The sequence below is a fragment of the Typopeltis vanoorti genome, chromosome 11 (assembly GCF_054136105.1).
Source record: "Typopeltis vanoorti isolate ZY-2024b chromosome 11, IOZ_Tvanoo_1.0, whole genome shotgun sequence".
NCBI lineage: Eukaryota > Metazoa > Arthropoda > Arachnida > Uropygi > Thelyphonidae > Typopeltis > Typopeltis vanoorti.
Genome location: NC_143559.1, coordinates 15,125,980 through 15,143,353, shown reverse-complemented (window position 1 = coordinate 15,143,353; position 17,374 = coordinate 15,125,980). Strand labels below are relative to the sequence as shown.

At 34.1% G+C, this 17,374-nt stretch overlaps 1 protein-coding gene across 1 annotated transcript in view; it reads right to left on the bottom strand.

Moving 5' to 3' along the window:
• ATPsynC (ATP synthase, subunit C) overlaps positions 1 to 17,374 on the bottom strand; it is a 40,459-nt gene that overhangs the window by 15,795 nt on the left and 7,290 nt on the right. The window contains exons 3-4 of the mRNA XM_090400417.1: positions 7,936 to 7,998; positions 2,684 to 2,755 (exon numbers count right to left, since the gene is read on the bottom strand). Coding sequence (XP_090256543.1) covers positions 2,684 to 2,755; positions 7,936 to 7,998 — 135 coding nt within the window. The remainder of the gene's footprint in view (positions 1 to 2,683; positions 2,756 to 7,935; positions 7,999 to 17,374) is intronic.

Below are 17,374 nucleotides of genomic sequence, written 5' to 3'. Positions count from 1 at the left end.
TTTCAAAATTATTATTTTTCAACATGATCTTCCCTAAGACTTATACATTTATTCCAGCAATGCTCCAGCACCATTATTCCATTCCTGTAGTGGTTCTCAGTAAGATCTGTACAATATCCCTCTACTGCAATCACCTCTTGATTCGAAGAACAACGCTGACCCGCAAGGAACAGTTTTAGTTTGGGGAAGAGATAGAAGTCAGAGGGAGCCAAATCTGGGGAATAGGGTGGATTTTCCAACAATTCATAATGCAGATTCCTTAATTTTCCCATTGCCAAAACACCTTTGTTCACAGGTGCATTGTCCTGATGAAAGATGATTTTTTTCTTCTACAAACCAAGTCTTTTCTTATGAATTTTTCGTCTAGTTCTGGTTAAATGATTGGAATAATATTCCCCGGTTATTATTTTGTCCTTTTCGAGATAATTAATAAACAAAATGCCTTTAGCATCCCAAAACACCGATGCCATGACCTTTCCTGCTGATGGAACAGACTTTGTCTTCTTTAATGCTGAACGAGCTTCTGTCCACTGTTTTGAATTGTTTTTTGGATTCTGGTTTGTAATGGTGAATCCAAGTCTCATCCATAGTAATAAATCAATGCACAAAATCAGTTTTATTCTGTTAAAATGCTCCAAGCACTATTCAGAGATTTTCATGTGAGTGCATTTTTGCAATCCTTCATGCAAAATATATCCTACACATTCTTTTGAAATGCCTATAGTCTCAGCAATTTCACACACTTTGACTCACCAGTCATCCAATACCATATCATGCACTTGATCAATGATTTCTGATGTTGTTACACTTTTTGGATGTCCTTCGCATGGATCATCTTCAAGGCTGGTACGGCCATGTTTAAACTCGGGAGCCCATTTCTTAGTTGCCGAAAATGAAGAAGAGTGCCCATAAACTTTTATGAACTTCAAATGAATTTTTCTTTTGAAGTTAAACCTTCTTTAACAAAGAATTTTGTAACTGCATGATACTCAAATTTTATTCATTTCAAAGGATACAAACAACTTTTGCTTCAAACAGCTGTATAAAACAAACTACTCGATAGAATGACTTGCAATTTCACATGGATGCTTATGACAGGTGTACCAACTTTGAAAAAAAAAAAAAAATCTTGCCAATAGTGTTGCCATCTATGGTTGAGACCGAGAACTTTTCAGACCACCCTCGTACATAGAATTCCCTGTTCCTGCAAGTTGGCCTACTATGAACAAAATACATCTGCAATCATTATGGTCAATTGAACTTTTAGACCATGCTTTGGTTATGTCTCACAAAATCAATTAGAAAAAGATCACCATGCTCCATCACAGCAAAATTAGAAGAGAAAGACTTTTCAAAATCTGGAGCTGCTCTCAAAAATCAGCCTAAACTGAATAAATATGGTTGCATAAAACTTCCCAAAATATGGGACACTTTGAGATCTCAGTTTACATCTGAGGCTGCCAACAGAGGATCCCTCCATCTAGTTTGGAATCTAGTCTTTCGTTCACATGTTTTACTTCATTTTTTGTTGCCTTTGTGTCTGTGACTGAGATGAACTAGTGAAAGAATTATATAGTATTTTTAAGTCTTTCTAGGTGCTGTTTTACTGCATTAAGCCTACAACATGAGGTCTGCTTATGTACCACTGTTCCATTAGGATGTCAGAGAGAAAGAGAGGTGGAAACATGTTGGGCAGATGCTTTTCCCAATAGCTAAGTGAAAGTTGTGGCTGAGAAATTTAAGTTCTTGATTCTTCTCTATTATCATTTTAATTAAAGCCCCCCCCCCCACTACCACCACCACAGGATGGTGGGGGAGATGAGGAATTGAAGCATCTTCCACTGCAAATAGGCATTCTCTATACCAAATAAATGAGTGTTCTCTTCAGAAACTTCTAGGAGTATGTTTAGAAATAAGTAGAGTCCTGCAAGTTAGACTTGTTTGTTCTCTTGAACCTAGCCAGATGACAAATACAGCAGCCACATAATGTAACCATATTTTAAGATTTCGATGGTAAGTTTTTATAGTTCTTTGTTTAATTGATTCTATAAAAAAATGGCTATAAGCAGCAAATTTTTATTTTTATTTTTTGATTTTAAATACTATTTATCTTAAAACATACTATGAAATATACAGGAAATATATATGGAATATGAAATCTTTGAACAGCAGGAAGGAGTCCTGTTCTTAGTTTCAAGGTCTTACTATGAACTCTGCTTAAAGCTATTTGCTATTAAGTGTTCAACTTAAATAACTGGAGTTTTGTAATTTTCAATGCAATATTTGAAATTACACCAGAAAACCTGTGATATTGTGTAACTACTTCAGTAATCACTAGATATGCCTGGTTCTTACAGACGTTTTCCATTAAAAAGGACTAAATATTATGAAAGCACTTTTTTTTTTGGTGAAATGAATTAATTTCAATATGATATCTAGGTACTTGAGTATACTGATTACTAAGTTTTTTTAAAATCATCACTATCGGTCAGGATGATAATCAGGAAACACTAATATATATGTGAATATCGCTGGCTATTACTGTTTTTACAAAATTACTTTATATAAAATATTTTAAAATGAACATGCTAAAATTACTTTCTGGTAGGATAAGCAATGCAAAATTAAAGTGCATGTTTCTTTCATGTACAGTACAACTTGAATGTGAAAAACTGAAACCTACCTCTGAAAGCAGTAAGCTAGAGCTGCAGTTGAAATTTATCTGTGGATTTGTGAAAACACTCTTATTTGTTACCTAGAAAAAAATGATAAAATATTATACTTCATCTTCTGTTCAGGGAAAATATAAAAAACTGATAAAACTTAACAGATTACAAATCATATGCTAATAACAACTATTACTGCAATACATAAAGAAAGGCTTAAGTGTCATTCATTATGATACTTAATGGTACAACCAACACCAAGAGGGAAAATAATACATTTATTAAACTCACTAATATCATTTCCATACTACTTTCAAACATTCCCCTAAAGATCAACTACATCCCCTTTAACATCCTGATAGATCAGCTAACATCTGACATTGAAGAACACAAAAATTACATCTGAGATCATTTGTATCATTACAAGTCGGGATTGGCAGATCATGCTCTGAATATTCTTTCACATAGGATCAGATGAAGAAAAACATCTATAGTAAACCAGAAGCCTTTAAAATAATAATCTGAGACTATTTTTATATTCAGCTATGAAGCACTGTCCCAACTTCAACAAATATGGTTGCATTAATTTACCAAAAATCTGGGAGACTATCATTTTAACACCCGATAGCCTGACTTCTCTAAATTAACTTTGACTCTCCAACCCATGGAGGGCACCATCTAAGGATATTAGTTCTGTTTTCAGTTACAATTTGAAGTGTTTTCCATAATTACTTAGTTCAGTGGTGTGTGCCTGTCAGTTATAATTGTGCTCTGATGATGATTGGTAAAAAACCAGCAAAATATTAGTGAGTTTAATAAATGTATTTTTTCCCTTTTGGTTGGTTATGCTGTTAAGCATTATTACCATTATTGTTACTATGCTAATTGGACTTTGTATTTTGACATACAAGAAAAACTGTCTTCTTTCCTATTCTTTTTGATTTTAAATGTTTTACAATCCAGTATTTTAATTATGTTTAAATTCAGTGCAAGTTCTGAAAACTATTGAGACAAAAAATAAGTCAATGTAGGTATAATAATTATATAAATTTTTGTTTGGATACCTTTATAACTGAATTTCCTTTAGAATAGCAATGTACTGTACTGATGGGATTCTAGCCAGGAGTTTTTAGTAGTTTTTACTATATGGGATCACTTAAACAGCTCCATGCTCTTTTGTAAAGCAGGTGGTTCTGTGGAAATGGTAGTAAAGAGACTTGGAAGACAAGGCATAAATGAATTGAAGCTGCTAGGAGTTAGGAGTGCTTTAAAAGAAGAGAAGAAAAAGCCAATCAGATCAGATCAAATCTGAGGCTCTGACAAATAGTAGGCAAATCAGAAAAACACTATTAAAGACATAATGGATGTATTACACCACATGAAGGTAATATACCAAGAAATGATGATTTCATTATCCCAAAAATTAATAGTTCAATCATTTGTGCTGAAAAACCTCAATTTGCACAATAGGAAATACAAAACAAAGATGCGACTACTAACCTTTTATTTCAGTTATTACTTTATCGATAAGTGAAATTACGTAGTAATGTTCTATCCAACACTGTGATCAAGTCCTCACATTAAGATTAACTTTGCTTATACAAAAGGTGCTTAAATGTCTGGAAGTTGAGCAAGTGAACAGTCTCCACTCTGTAATCTATGTACTAAGTTTAAATCTTACTCTGGTGTGAGACAACCTGCTTATTGGAAGATGAAGTGGCTTGAAAAATATTGTTTGGTCTCTAAAGTCTGGATGACAGAAGAAAAAGGGGTTGATATGATAGAGGTCTATAAACTTCTGAATGGGTGTTAAAAGATACTGTGTGATGAAATTTGTTATATGGAAGATGGGAAGAGAACACGGGGCATCCATAGAAGTTAAGTTTGTTTGCAGTTAAGAAAAGGGTAGGTGCTAGTTTTCCCCACAGAGCAGTGAGTGAGTGGAATAGTTTGCCCCTTGAAATGGTAAGTGCATTTAGTGTCAACGAGTTTAAGAAAAGGTACAAAAGCTGATTTGTGTGATGTGTAGCCTCCCTCAATGAGTCCTCTACTCCTTGGATAATGAAGTGCAAGTATATGTAACAATATATGATATTAATTGCAGGAGGTTAAATCTATCTACAACTATTAGAATTCAAAGAAATAAAAATAAATACTAATTCACAAAACACAGGGATGAGGAGTGTTATTTAGGATAACTTCATAAAATTGGGAAAGTTTAAGACAGTCATTTTTGTTAAGGTTCGTCAGTGAATGTGGCTTCACAAGTTTCTTTATATAATCTTTCAAGTAAAAAATAACTTCTGAGTGAGCCTTTAGTTTGATTATAGTGAATTCTATACCTAGTGGATAAAGTGTGGCTGGATGAACCAGACTTATGACACTCATGAAGTAGCATATAATCTCGATGTTCTTCTAAATGAATCTGAGCTTGAACAATCTGTCTGCCCATAATAACAAAGGCTGCATGAGCATAGGATTCTGTAAAATCCAGGATGAGAAGAGGAGGATATTTGTTTTTCAGAGAATCTACGAAGGAATTTAATTTTCAGAGTGGATAGAAAAAACTGGTAGGTCAATTTGGCAAAGAAGTCTCACAATTCTCTCCAACACTTCCTTTGCTATAAGAAAGTACAGATTTAAACAAAATATACAGTATTTGAAAACAAATTTTACTTGGCAAGGAATAATGAGTTATGAAGGCCTTTATCAATACAAAACATAAAAGTCCTGATTGGAATGGTTATGTATAGAAATTCTTAGATGTTGATTCAACACCAAGAGAGGAAAAGCATATCTATTAAACTCATAATTCACCAGTCTTCTACCCAGCATCATCGAAGCAAAATTATAACTGACAAGAACATGCCACTGAACTAAATAATTGTGGAGAATAATTCAAATTGTAACTGAAAACAGAACTAATATCCTTAGATAGTGCCCTCTATGATCAGATAACCATTAAGTTAATTTAGAGAAGTCAGGCTATCAGGACTTAAAATGATAGTCTCCCAGATTTTTGGCAAATTAATGCAACCATACTAGTTGAGGTTGGGACAGTGCTTCATAGCTGAATCTAAAAATAGTTGATCAGACCTATAAAGACTTATGTAAGATAGATAATTTCCTCCATCTGATCCTATATGAAAGAGTCTTTATAAAACTGCCTCATACCTGGGAAACATTGATCCTGATCCTAAAAATTTCATCCCATCAGCTGGAATTGGTGTTCTTGGCTGTTGGGATGAAATTTTTAGGATCAGGATCAGTGCTTCTCAGATATGAGGCAGTTTTATACAACCATATTTGGTGAGGTAAGGATAGTTCTTTAAGGCTGAGGCAGTATCTGAGAAAGTCTTTCATATCTGAATTTGCTTCTATAGAGTAAGGTGGCCTTTTTCCATAGTATCTTGTGGTGGGTGTTCAAGGCATGATCAGCAAGCTCTGATCTGAGTGAATGTAGTGATGGAACTGGTGTTAGTCTGTGTTCAGCAATTCTGATGTTGGCTGTCCTGCCTGTTTGGCCATAACATGGCAGCTTACAACTGCATCGAACTTAGTAGACCCCTGAAAGGTCTAGGTCAGGGGAGAGGAACCTTTTGGCATTAGAAGGCCAGATATCATTTCTATCCTAAGGCTGCTGCACCCTTCATATACTGTATATAATAAATCTTGCTAAAATTAAGAGATTACATGTATACGATATGAATATTGATATCACAACATTAAAATTCCATTAAAACTCTGAAAGTGTTTTATTTATTTACAAAAAATTAATAATTTAACAATGGGGTTCTACAAACTAAACATCTCAACAGTTAATAAAACATTTTATTTTATTATATTCTAGGAATATAATCTTTGCATTAATAAATTTAACTAAGTGGTACATAATGACTTATTTCAGATTGCTTATTGCTGAATAAGCAGATATCTGGTTTCAGTACTGTTGTCTTTGACTTCAGTTGGTCTTCCAGGTGAGTATTCATCATTTGTGATCTCAAGCATATCTTAATTTTAATCATGTGTGAAAATGTTGATTCACAACAGTAAGTTGTGGTGAAACAAGACAGCATATGTCATATGGTGACGCACATTTGGATGCTTGACAGCATTCGTCCATATTTCAATGGGATCTTTCTTACTGTCAGATAGATTGCAGAATATTGTCTTCTGAGAGCTCAACCAGCTCCATTGGTAAATTTTCAGATGCACCTGAAACATTAACCAGATATGGTTGGAAAGGCAGTTTTAGTGTGAGATCCAACTATCCTGCTAACACCTTTTATTCTCATATGGGAGTAGGCACAGCCATTTCAGCCCTATCTAACTTTTGGAGACTAAGTGGCAACTCAATCTCCACTGGTAGCTAATCAGAGATAGCTTGCCCAAGGCTATCACTAATTAAGCAGCACACAGTGAAGAGATGGCTAGCAACAGATTTACTTATTATAAAATTTTTTTATAAATAAATATAAATATTAATAATTTATAATATTAACTATTTTGTTAGTTTAACAAACTAATCAATAATGCTCATAATTCAATTTTAGCAGCATCATATCATATGAATAATAATAATAAAAAAACAGTCATAATCCTGCTCTACTCTCCCTCTTTTGACTTGACATTGCATTAAAAAGTAAGTTATCCTTCAAAAAAAAAAAAATAAAAAAATAAAATAATAATAATAAAGCACAAAACTGTGAATAGTGAAATAACTGATTCTGGTTGAATAGCTTCAGGACTAAAAGTACTGGTAACCGAAACCTCATTCAGTAAAGAGAGTGCATCATTTTAACTAATGACATAAAAAATGCTAAATAATGTTCCCTGATACAGAAACAACTGCTCATTAAACAAAAATTCCTTGTAATGATAAAAATTCTGAAAAAGATGAACGCAGTTACTGCACAACAAATATTTCTGGCACGTAGGTATAATAAACCATTACTGATGGGTGTAAATTATATATGCTCATTCTATCTGTAAACAATTACTCCTGTTCTCATTTTCAACTGCTAACTAATATCTTATAATTTATTTTGGGCAGTTTATTACAGATGCTTTTAATTAACTTTTCTCAATATATATATATATATATAAACATATAAACTATCGAGAAACAGAACTGTTTTTTTTTTCCCTTAACCGAAGAAAATTTATTATTCCCAGTAATAGCAAACAGTTCTATTCCTCAATAATTATCAATTACTTAACATTTTCAATGCATTTCAAGTATTATATTAATTCTGAATAAAAATCATACTTCTGTTCTATGGATAGCAGGTGAACATAATGGCCTTGCCAGACTGCGAGCACTGGAGATAGCCTGAAACATGAAGATCAGACTATAGTAAATATATGTAATTATGAATCAAGTAATTATGTGTTTTCTATCATTAACTATTTCATGTCACAATTTGAAATTAATGCCAAGTAAATAAAATAAACTACCAAGAAAATTTAAAACACAAAAATACCGATTCCATAGTAAACATGAAAATTAGGATATAATCCTAATTTTCATGTTTACTATGGAATGTAAATTTACCATGTATGATTAATTTGATTTTATATTTTAATTTGTATACATAGAAACAAGCTTATAAAGAAAGAATATGTGATTTATGTAAGCCACATAGCTGTCACTGTCTAACTTAGTGTGTATTCTTTTCTGTGATTTTGAACCTTTTAAAATATCTGTTGAACCTGGTGTAATTTGGATTTGTTTGCTTTATGAATTTAAACTCAGTTCGAAGGCTTCAGAAGCATCCTGTAAGATATATATGGCATTTGGAAAAGATGCACTAGCAAAACATACTGTGCAGAAATGGTTTTAAAAATTTGTTTCTGGTGATGAATCACCTGAAGATCTCCACATTCAAGAAGACCCTCAATTATTGATCACGAAGAATTACACGCGCCACTATTGAAAATAATTCAAGATTAACATTTCAAGAAATATCACAAATGTTTAACATGAATGTTGAAACAATTCATTTACACTTGCATCAACTGGGAAAATCATGGAAGCTAAGCAAATGGGTCCCATATGCATTATCAGATGACAATAAACTTCAAAGGCTATCAATTTGTTCTTCACTTCTTTCACATCATAAAAACAAGCCGTTTTTGGATTACTTGCTCACTTGTGATGAAAAACAGATCTTGTACTACAACAGGAAGTGAACTTATCATTGGTTGTCACCAAACGATCCAGTACCACACACTTCAAAAGGCACTGCTTCATCCCCAGAAGACTATGCATTGTGTGTGGTGGATGGGAGCTGGAATTGTCTACGAGTTTCTTACTCTGCAGGCCAAATAATTATTGCTGAGATCTACTCGATGCAACTCGAGCTTTACCTCAGAAAAGCCAGGACTAGTTAATCAGAAAAAAAGTGCTCTTCTTACAGGACAATGCAAAACTTACTCATCCTCCATATTCTCCTGACATTTCTCCAAGCAGTTATCACCTTTTTTTGGTGCTAGACAATCACATGTGAAATAGACAGTTTTGCCATAAAACAGAGATTAAAGTGGAGGTTGTTAGGTTTATTACTTCTAAAGACAAAATGTTTTATAAAAGCAAAATTTACAGATTTGTAACTTGTTGGGAAAGAGTTGTAGATTGTGAAGGTGCTTATTTTAATGAATAAAACATTTTATGAAAATTTCTGCAGTTGTTTATTTTTTTATTATGAAAAACTACACTAACTTTTTTTGGTTTAATTTTTTCAAAAATTTTTCCAAACCCCCCCCCCCCTTTATTTTTTTTTTTTGGAAAAATTTATACTATTAATGTATTGATGCATCCTGAAGGAATTCTGAATAGAAAGAATCCTGAACAGAAGTAAAACATTTCAGTTCAGACACAATTTTAAGTAAAAATGATCAACTGACTTCCTAAGTACGGCCAAACTTAATAAACTTAAATGAAATCATAAATCAGTCAAAATGCAAATCCACCTATGAGATAGCCTTCAACCAAATTTTAACTTATAGATCTGAAGGCTGGGTTAGAAATAAAACAGTTGATCCAATTAGAAATAGACCACAGATATGAGAGATGGGGATTGAACAAAAATGGTAAGAAAATGACCCAGGGAACCTGATCTAGATGGATTGATGCAATCAGATGTGCCTCAGAAACAGAAATATAAGATCTGGATAGCATTGAAGTCCTGACGAATAACATACTAATTTGGAAGAAAACTGTCAATAGAAAGCTGGTAATTTTATAAACTTATCATGTAGCACTATTATAGTATGCAGTACATCATTTTGAGGATTCAATTCAGAAATTTCATGTTAATGAGATCCTTGTTATATTTTCAGGATTTGTCGACAATTTGTTGTAAAATGAAAATCTGATTCTAACCACCCCTATTTGGACTAAATACAGCCTGTTCTTCCCACTATTTTTCTTAGCCTCTTCTCACATATGCTTGCATAAATCTCACTTGTGATGCTCAGTAGAGAAATTTCTTCATCATCATCATCATCAAATTCCTGCCATGTACCCTCAAGGGGTGTACAGGATATGACAGTACTACATGAAAAAATTACATCATTACTAACTTCCTATCTACAATTTTCCTCCAAATCAGTCTGTTACTTGTCAAGACTCCAACATTATCAGATCTTATATTTCTATCGTCTAAGGCTCTTTGTACCGTATCAATCCACCTATATCTTGGTCTTCCTCTGGGTCGTTTTCCTGCCAACCTGGCAGAGAACACTTGTTTTGCTAATCTTTCCTCTCCCATTCTATTTAAGTGACCATACCACCTGAGATTAGCTCTGCTAATGCATTCCTGGATGCTGACAATGTCAAGTTCTTTCCTAATATCCTCATTTTTAATATGATACTGCTATTGATGCCATCTGTTCATGCCTCTAATCTTTCTCAGGACTCTCATATCTGCGATCTCTAGTCTTTGGTAAAGTGTTTTACTTCTGACCCAGCTCTCAGATCCATAAGTTAAAATTGGTTTGAACACTGTCTTGTATACAGCTAATTTAGTGTTCTGACTAATTTCTTTCTTATTCAATATGAATTTATTCAATTGACTTCCCACGATACCAGCTTTGCTGATTCTGTTGTCTATTTCTATATTTAATTTACCATCTTCAGTAAAAATCGCGCCTAAGTAGCTGAAATGTTTCACTTGTTCCACAGGTTCTCCATTCACAACACAGTTGACATTTTCAATGATTCTGCCTATTTTCATTGTCTTTGTCTTTTTATTGCTGACCTTCATACCATATCTATTACAACAGCTATTCAATTTAGTCAGAGAATCTTGCAGACTTGTAGCGGATTTATTTAGAAGTATAACATCATCCGCATAAAGCAAAGAGCTGACATTAACATCTCCAATTCTGATATCAGGTTTAATACCACATTCCTTCATAATGTGATCCATATAGATAATGAATAACAGAGGGGATAATGTACATCCTTGTCTCACACCAGATTTAACATTAAACCACCTTCCTGTACTTCCTTCAATTCTAACTGCTGACTCACAACTCAAATAAAGACTAAGTATTGCTTGATATAATGCTCCATTGACACCATATAACTGTAGCGCATTGAATAGCTTCTCTCTTGGCACCTTATCATATGCCTTTTCCAAATCGACAAAACTTAAATACAGATCTTTGTTATATTCCCATGCTTTCTCGACTATTTGTCGTAAAGTGAAGATCTGATCCTGACAGCCTCTGTTTGGCCTGAATCCAGCTTGTTCTTCCACAATTCTTCTCAACCGTTTCTCAACTTGCATAGATTTTGCCAGGAACACTCAGTAGGGAAATACCTCTGTAATTCTCACATTGTTTTATTTCCCTTTTTATATATGGGTACTATGAGAGCTCTACTCCAATCATCAGGAATTCGTCCCTCTGTCCAGGCTTTCTGAAATATGCAGTGCAGCCACTGTAAGACTCTTATACCACCATACTTCAGCATTTCTGGTCGAATATCATCTACTCCTGCTGCCTTTCCACATTTCAAGCCTTTGATGGCTTTTTCTACTTCAAGTATGGATATGTATTCCTGACTGCATGCCTGGTCAGTGTTTTTTATCACTGTGCTGTCATCACTGCTTGTTTCATTTAGCAGTTTTTCAAAGTAATTACTCCATACTTCAAGGATATCTTTTCCTCCTGTTTTCATTTCACCTTTATCATCTCTAATTCCTTTTACAGCACTCTTTCCTCCATTCCTAAGCTTCTTCAACAACCTCCAGAATATTTTGCCACCTTCTTGATATTTATTTTCTATATTCTTGCCAAAGTCCTCCCATGACTTTTGTTTAGCTAGTTTTACACACTGTTTAGCTTTCTTACATTTGTCTCTGTATTCTGTAAGAGTAAAAGCTGACTTATTTGCCAGGAACTTTTGATATGCTTTCTTCTTTTCCTTCACTGCCTCTTTAACTTCCTGTGTCCACCAGGGAGTTCTGATTTTTTTATCCTTGCACACAACCTCACCACATGCCTCTCTGGCAGAATCAATCAATGTTTCCTTCAGAGTTTGCCACTGAATCTCCAAGGTTTGATTCCTGTTCTCAAACTCTTTCATTTTCTTTTCAATAATCTTTGTGTATTTTTGTCTACAGTTCACATCTGAGAGCTGCTCAACTTTTATTCGCTTTAAAACTTTCTTACATGTTATTCTTTTCAATATGAAATTCAATTTTATCCTGCTCAAGACTAAATAGTGATCACTTCCAATTTCAAATCCTCTGTACACTGTGGTGTCCTGCACCAGGGAGAAAACATCACTATCAACAATAACATAGTCAATGAGACTTTTCTTATTCCTAGCCTCTTCTCTCCATGTGAATTTGTGCACATTTTTATGTTGGAACATGGTGTTAGTAATAACCAGGCCATGTCCTGAGCAGAAATCCAACAGATATTTGCCATTATTATTAGCTTTGCTCTTTTCTCCAAATTTTCCCAAAATATTTTTGTATGTCTCACAATCATTTCCTACTCTGCTATTTAGGTCCCCAACAAGGACCAACTTTTCCTTTTTCATTGTGTCAGTTGCTTTTTCTAAAGCCTCAAAAAATTCCTCCACTTCTACCTTAGTAGAACCTTCTGTGGGACCATAGTCACAAATAAGTCTCATTGTCCAGTTCCCCATTCTCATATTTGCCCACATTACTCTACTTGAGACTGACTGCCATTCAAGAAGATTAGCCTCGTATTTTGTGTTGAATACTATGGCTACTCCTTCTTTTCCTTGATTGTCATTGCCTGAATATAACATTTTGTATTTATTGCTCAGAAAGATCTCACCAGTTTTGGTCTTTTTTGTTTCAGTCACCCCTATTATGTCGATCTGGTACTTATCTAATTCCTCAGCTAGCTCCCTTTCTTTGCCATTTAGGCTTCTTACATTGATAGTACCGATCTTTAACTCTGGTGATGTTGAGTTGGGGTTTATTTTCAGATTTGTTCCAGTAGCTGACTTTTCGCTGTTCGCCCTGGTTCCCTGGCGAAAACAACGGGGGCCTTGTTTAACCGGGCGACGCCCCCGCCGGCATGAAATTTTGTCATGTTGTACCATCATTTTTTATTTTGGTTTAACCAATAAGAATACAATTTGGTCGGCTAAGTCCCAAATTGCCAGCCCATCCTCGTTCGTTCAGTATCAAAGTAGATACCAACAGGGTGCACCACGAGAAGGTGAGGATTGGACATTAGGTCAGAAGCCCTGGTCGGTTCTCCGCATTCCTTTAAAGGCTATGTGGAGGTCTCCTCTCAGTTATACAGCTTTGACCCAATTCTCAAATTCAGTTTTATTTTCCTTTTTATACATGGGAACTATGAGACATCTATGTTAATCATCTGGCCTGATCATGCCTTCTGAATTATGCACTGCATGTATATGTTCATATTTGAGTGTCACTTAAGGATCATAGGTGTATAACTGGGAGAGGACCTCTGCATAACTTTTTAAGTAATATGGAGAACCATCTGGAGCTTCTGACCTAATGTCCAATCCTTATCTTTTTGTGGTGTACCCTGTTAGAAGGTGCATCCCATCAGTTCATTCAGTATCCATCCACTTGGATACTGAATGAACATGAATGAACTGCCAATTCTGAATTTAGCAGGTGACATTCTTAATGGCTTAAAATAAAATGATGGTGCAACATGAGAATTTCATTTCATGCTGGATAGGGTGTTCCTCCCAATTAACACCCCCCCCCCCCTTGCTTCTTACATTGATGGTGCCAATCTTGAGCTCTACTGATGATCAGTGAGGGACTTTTCCAGTAGTTGCTTTTAATGTTTTTTGCTGTTTGCCCTAGCAAGGGGCCTTGTTAACTAGGGATACACCCTAGCCAGCATGAAATTCTCTGATGTTGCACCGTCATTTTATTTTAAGCCAATAAGAATGAGAAGAAAAAAAAATGATGCTAGCCATTATGCAATTCCTCTTTTGATGTCTGCTTATACTGCTCTACTCTAAACTGCTTGATATTCAAGAAGATTATCATTGTGTTTAAGTAGTGTTGACTGCTATAGCTACCCTTCCTTTCTCTGATCACTACCACATGAATGTTGTTTTGCAGTTATTCATTTCAAGAGATATATCTGTGTTATGTCTTCTTTGTTTTGCTAACACTAATTATGTTGATATGGTACTTATGTAATTCTTTGCCTGTTCTACTTCTTTTCAATTGATATGTCTTACACTAATAGCTATTCTAATGTCTTCCAATCTAAAAGATAAGCTTAGGTGTTGACGGTTATTCATGACTTATTTTTTAACCATATTAACAACACCAAACAATTTTATCAAAAGATGTTTTATTAACTGCTTATATTTCGCTGAATTTCAAATCAGCATCAGAGCACAACACAGCTAGTATACAGGACAGATTCATGACTTATTTCTGTTGCATATGCTAGCTGTGTTGTGCACTGATGATGCTCATTTGAAATTCAGCAAAATATAAGCAGTTGATAAAACATCTTTTGATAAAATTGTTTGGTGTTGTTAATACAGTTAATAATAAGTCATGAAGGTCTTCCAATGTTGAGTCTGTTCCAAGTAACTGACCTTTTATGTTGCAATGGTTCATTCCCTGACAAAAACAGTGGGAGCATGTTTAACCAAGCGATGTCACACTGGCATCATCGCTTCTTGATTTAATAAGAGTACAATTTATTGGCTTCATCCTAAATTTCCAACCTATTCTCATTTATTCAGTATCCACACAGAATATCTACTAACATGTGCATCACAAGAAGGTGAGGACCGGACACAAGGTAAGTTTCCGTATCGCTTTAAAGATTATGTAGAGGTCTCTTCCCGGTTATTTAGCTTTGAACTGTTAAGTAACAAAGTGATTATGGAGGGGAAGGTCAAAAGAAGGCTAACTTTGAAGAGGCTAGGGAATCTAAGGTGCTTCAACTATGATGTCATCTTTGAGGACCTAAGTCGAATATAGGAACAAAGCATGGCAATTGCAATTTACAGTAAAAAAGTTATTTCATAGTTCTCATAGGTTATTTCAAATTGACAAAAATTCCTTCTTAAGAGCACATGTGGGAAAGGAGAAAGTAATGACAAATGCTTACAATTAAAAGATGGACTATGATCACTTTTGATCAGGCAAGCGATTAGACTTGGACTAGATAACTTATTTATTGGGAATGTTCCCAGCACATTTAAATATATGTTTAACTGCCTTATGAATGTTGATGTAATACATGAGTCCACACACTTTGTGTAATAAATAATATCCAAGGGGTCTGACAGCTCATCATTTATGTTCTGGCTTACAAGTGGTCTACCTGTTTGTTGCAAAATCTGTTCTTATACATGAACAATAATTTTATGAGATTAGTATTTTAATTAATTTAACAAAATCACTAGATGCAACGTTATAATCCAATTTCTTGGTCAACAGAGAGAAAATGGTATTAAACAATGTGTGCCAACATCACTCATATAAAGAGGTTTGATGTATAAAAAGTTAGAAGCTGTCAGATATATATATATATATATATATATATATATATATAAATAAAAAAAAAAAATTAAAAAAAAAAAAAAAAAAAAACCCAGCCTGGTTAGCCAAGTGAATAGCACACAGACTCTCCAACAGGCTACATGTCGAAATTTAATTGTGAACATGGATGTTTATGAACGTCATTGTCCAATGTGAGACTACCCATCCTATTTATCAGTGGCTTGACATGACTTAAATTTATGTTAGGTTGTTAGAGCAGGATTTTCACATAATTAAATTTTTACTCCACCCATAATATAAATATTAATGTACTACAGGTTTATTTATAACCTTTCATGGATAGGACTTACATTAAGTTATCTAGCTTATATAGATCTCTGAGGTTTTGCTTATCGGGAAAAAAAGGCATATGATAGGTACTAAAGGACAAACTGTTTTAAACATTAAGAAGATTTATGTATACATTCTGATCTATACAAAACAGTGAAACAAACTGGTAGAAAAGTTTAGATGTTGGCAGTTCATGTTTACAGAAGCCATAAGTCAGAGAGAGACTGTTTTTGAAATCAGCCTTAAAACATTTTCCAAGTCTCAACAAGTATGGCTGTATCAATTTACCAAAAATATGGGAGAAAGGATTACATAATACTTGTTAACTCTCTTTATCCAACAATAGCTGGTGCCAATTAAGATTTAAGACCTTGTGTTGTCCATGTCATTACAATTTTTAAACTGGTCCCAAGGTTTACTAATTGTTGTAATTTGTGCAGTGTGAACAGCAGACAGTGCTCTGAAGATGCTAAATATAACACCAGTGAAATATCAGCAAATAAATTAAATAAATAACAATTATTTTCTTATTATATTATTATTATTATTCAAGTAAACCAAAGTGTTTAATCTGGACTGAAGTTAAACTTTATTTAATATAGATTCCCTATACAATATTTTCAACTGAGAATAAAGGACAGTGCATCATGTACATGCACTAGTGTACCCTTTTCTGCATTATGCTATTATCAAATTCAGAATAACCAATATTAAAGTTATATATCACAATTGGATAAAGAATATCCAAAGGCTAACTGGAACTAGACTGCAAACCAAACAGAAAACACAGAGCAGATAAACACACAAAATATCAAAATATGTAGTGCAAAAATTTCTTATCAGCATCTTTGAGAACTGTATATCTCGAAAAGTTTTTTTTTTTTTTTTCACTTGATTGTAAATTAAATTTGCCGAGAAATTATATTCTTGTTTTATCCTTTATCCAAGTAATGGCAAACTAATTTTGCACACGAAGTATCTTTCACGACTAGGCTACTTGTATAGTGATGCAAATGAATTCACATAGGTTGTGTTAGTATTCCACAATACAAAACATTCTTTCAGGTGGTACCATGCTATTTATTATGGGAAAGGTCACTACCCAGACTGGTTTCAACCTTTATTGAGGTTTCATCAGTGGGAACCAGACCCAGAAGAGATGCAAAGTCGAATCAATGCAGAAATCTACATCTATCACCAATTCAGCGAAATTTAATAACAAGGTGATATACATGTGTTTTTGCTACTTATATAGACAGAATATATGATTTCTGCATTAATTATACAAGAAGCCTAATCGTGAAAGATATTTCATTTGCAAACTTAGTTTGTCCTACACTCCAATAAAGGATAAAACAAGAATATAAT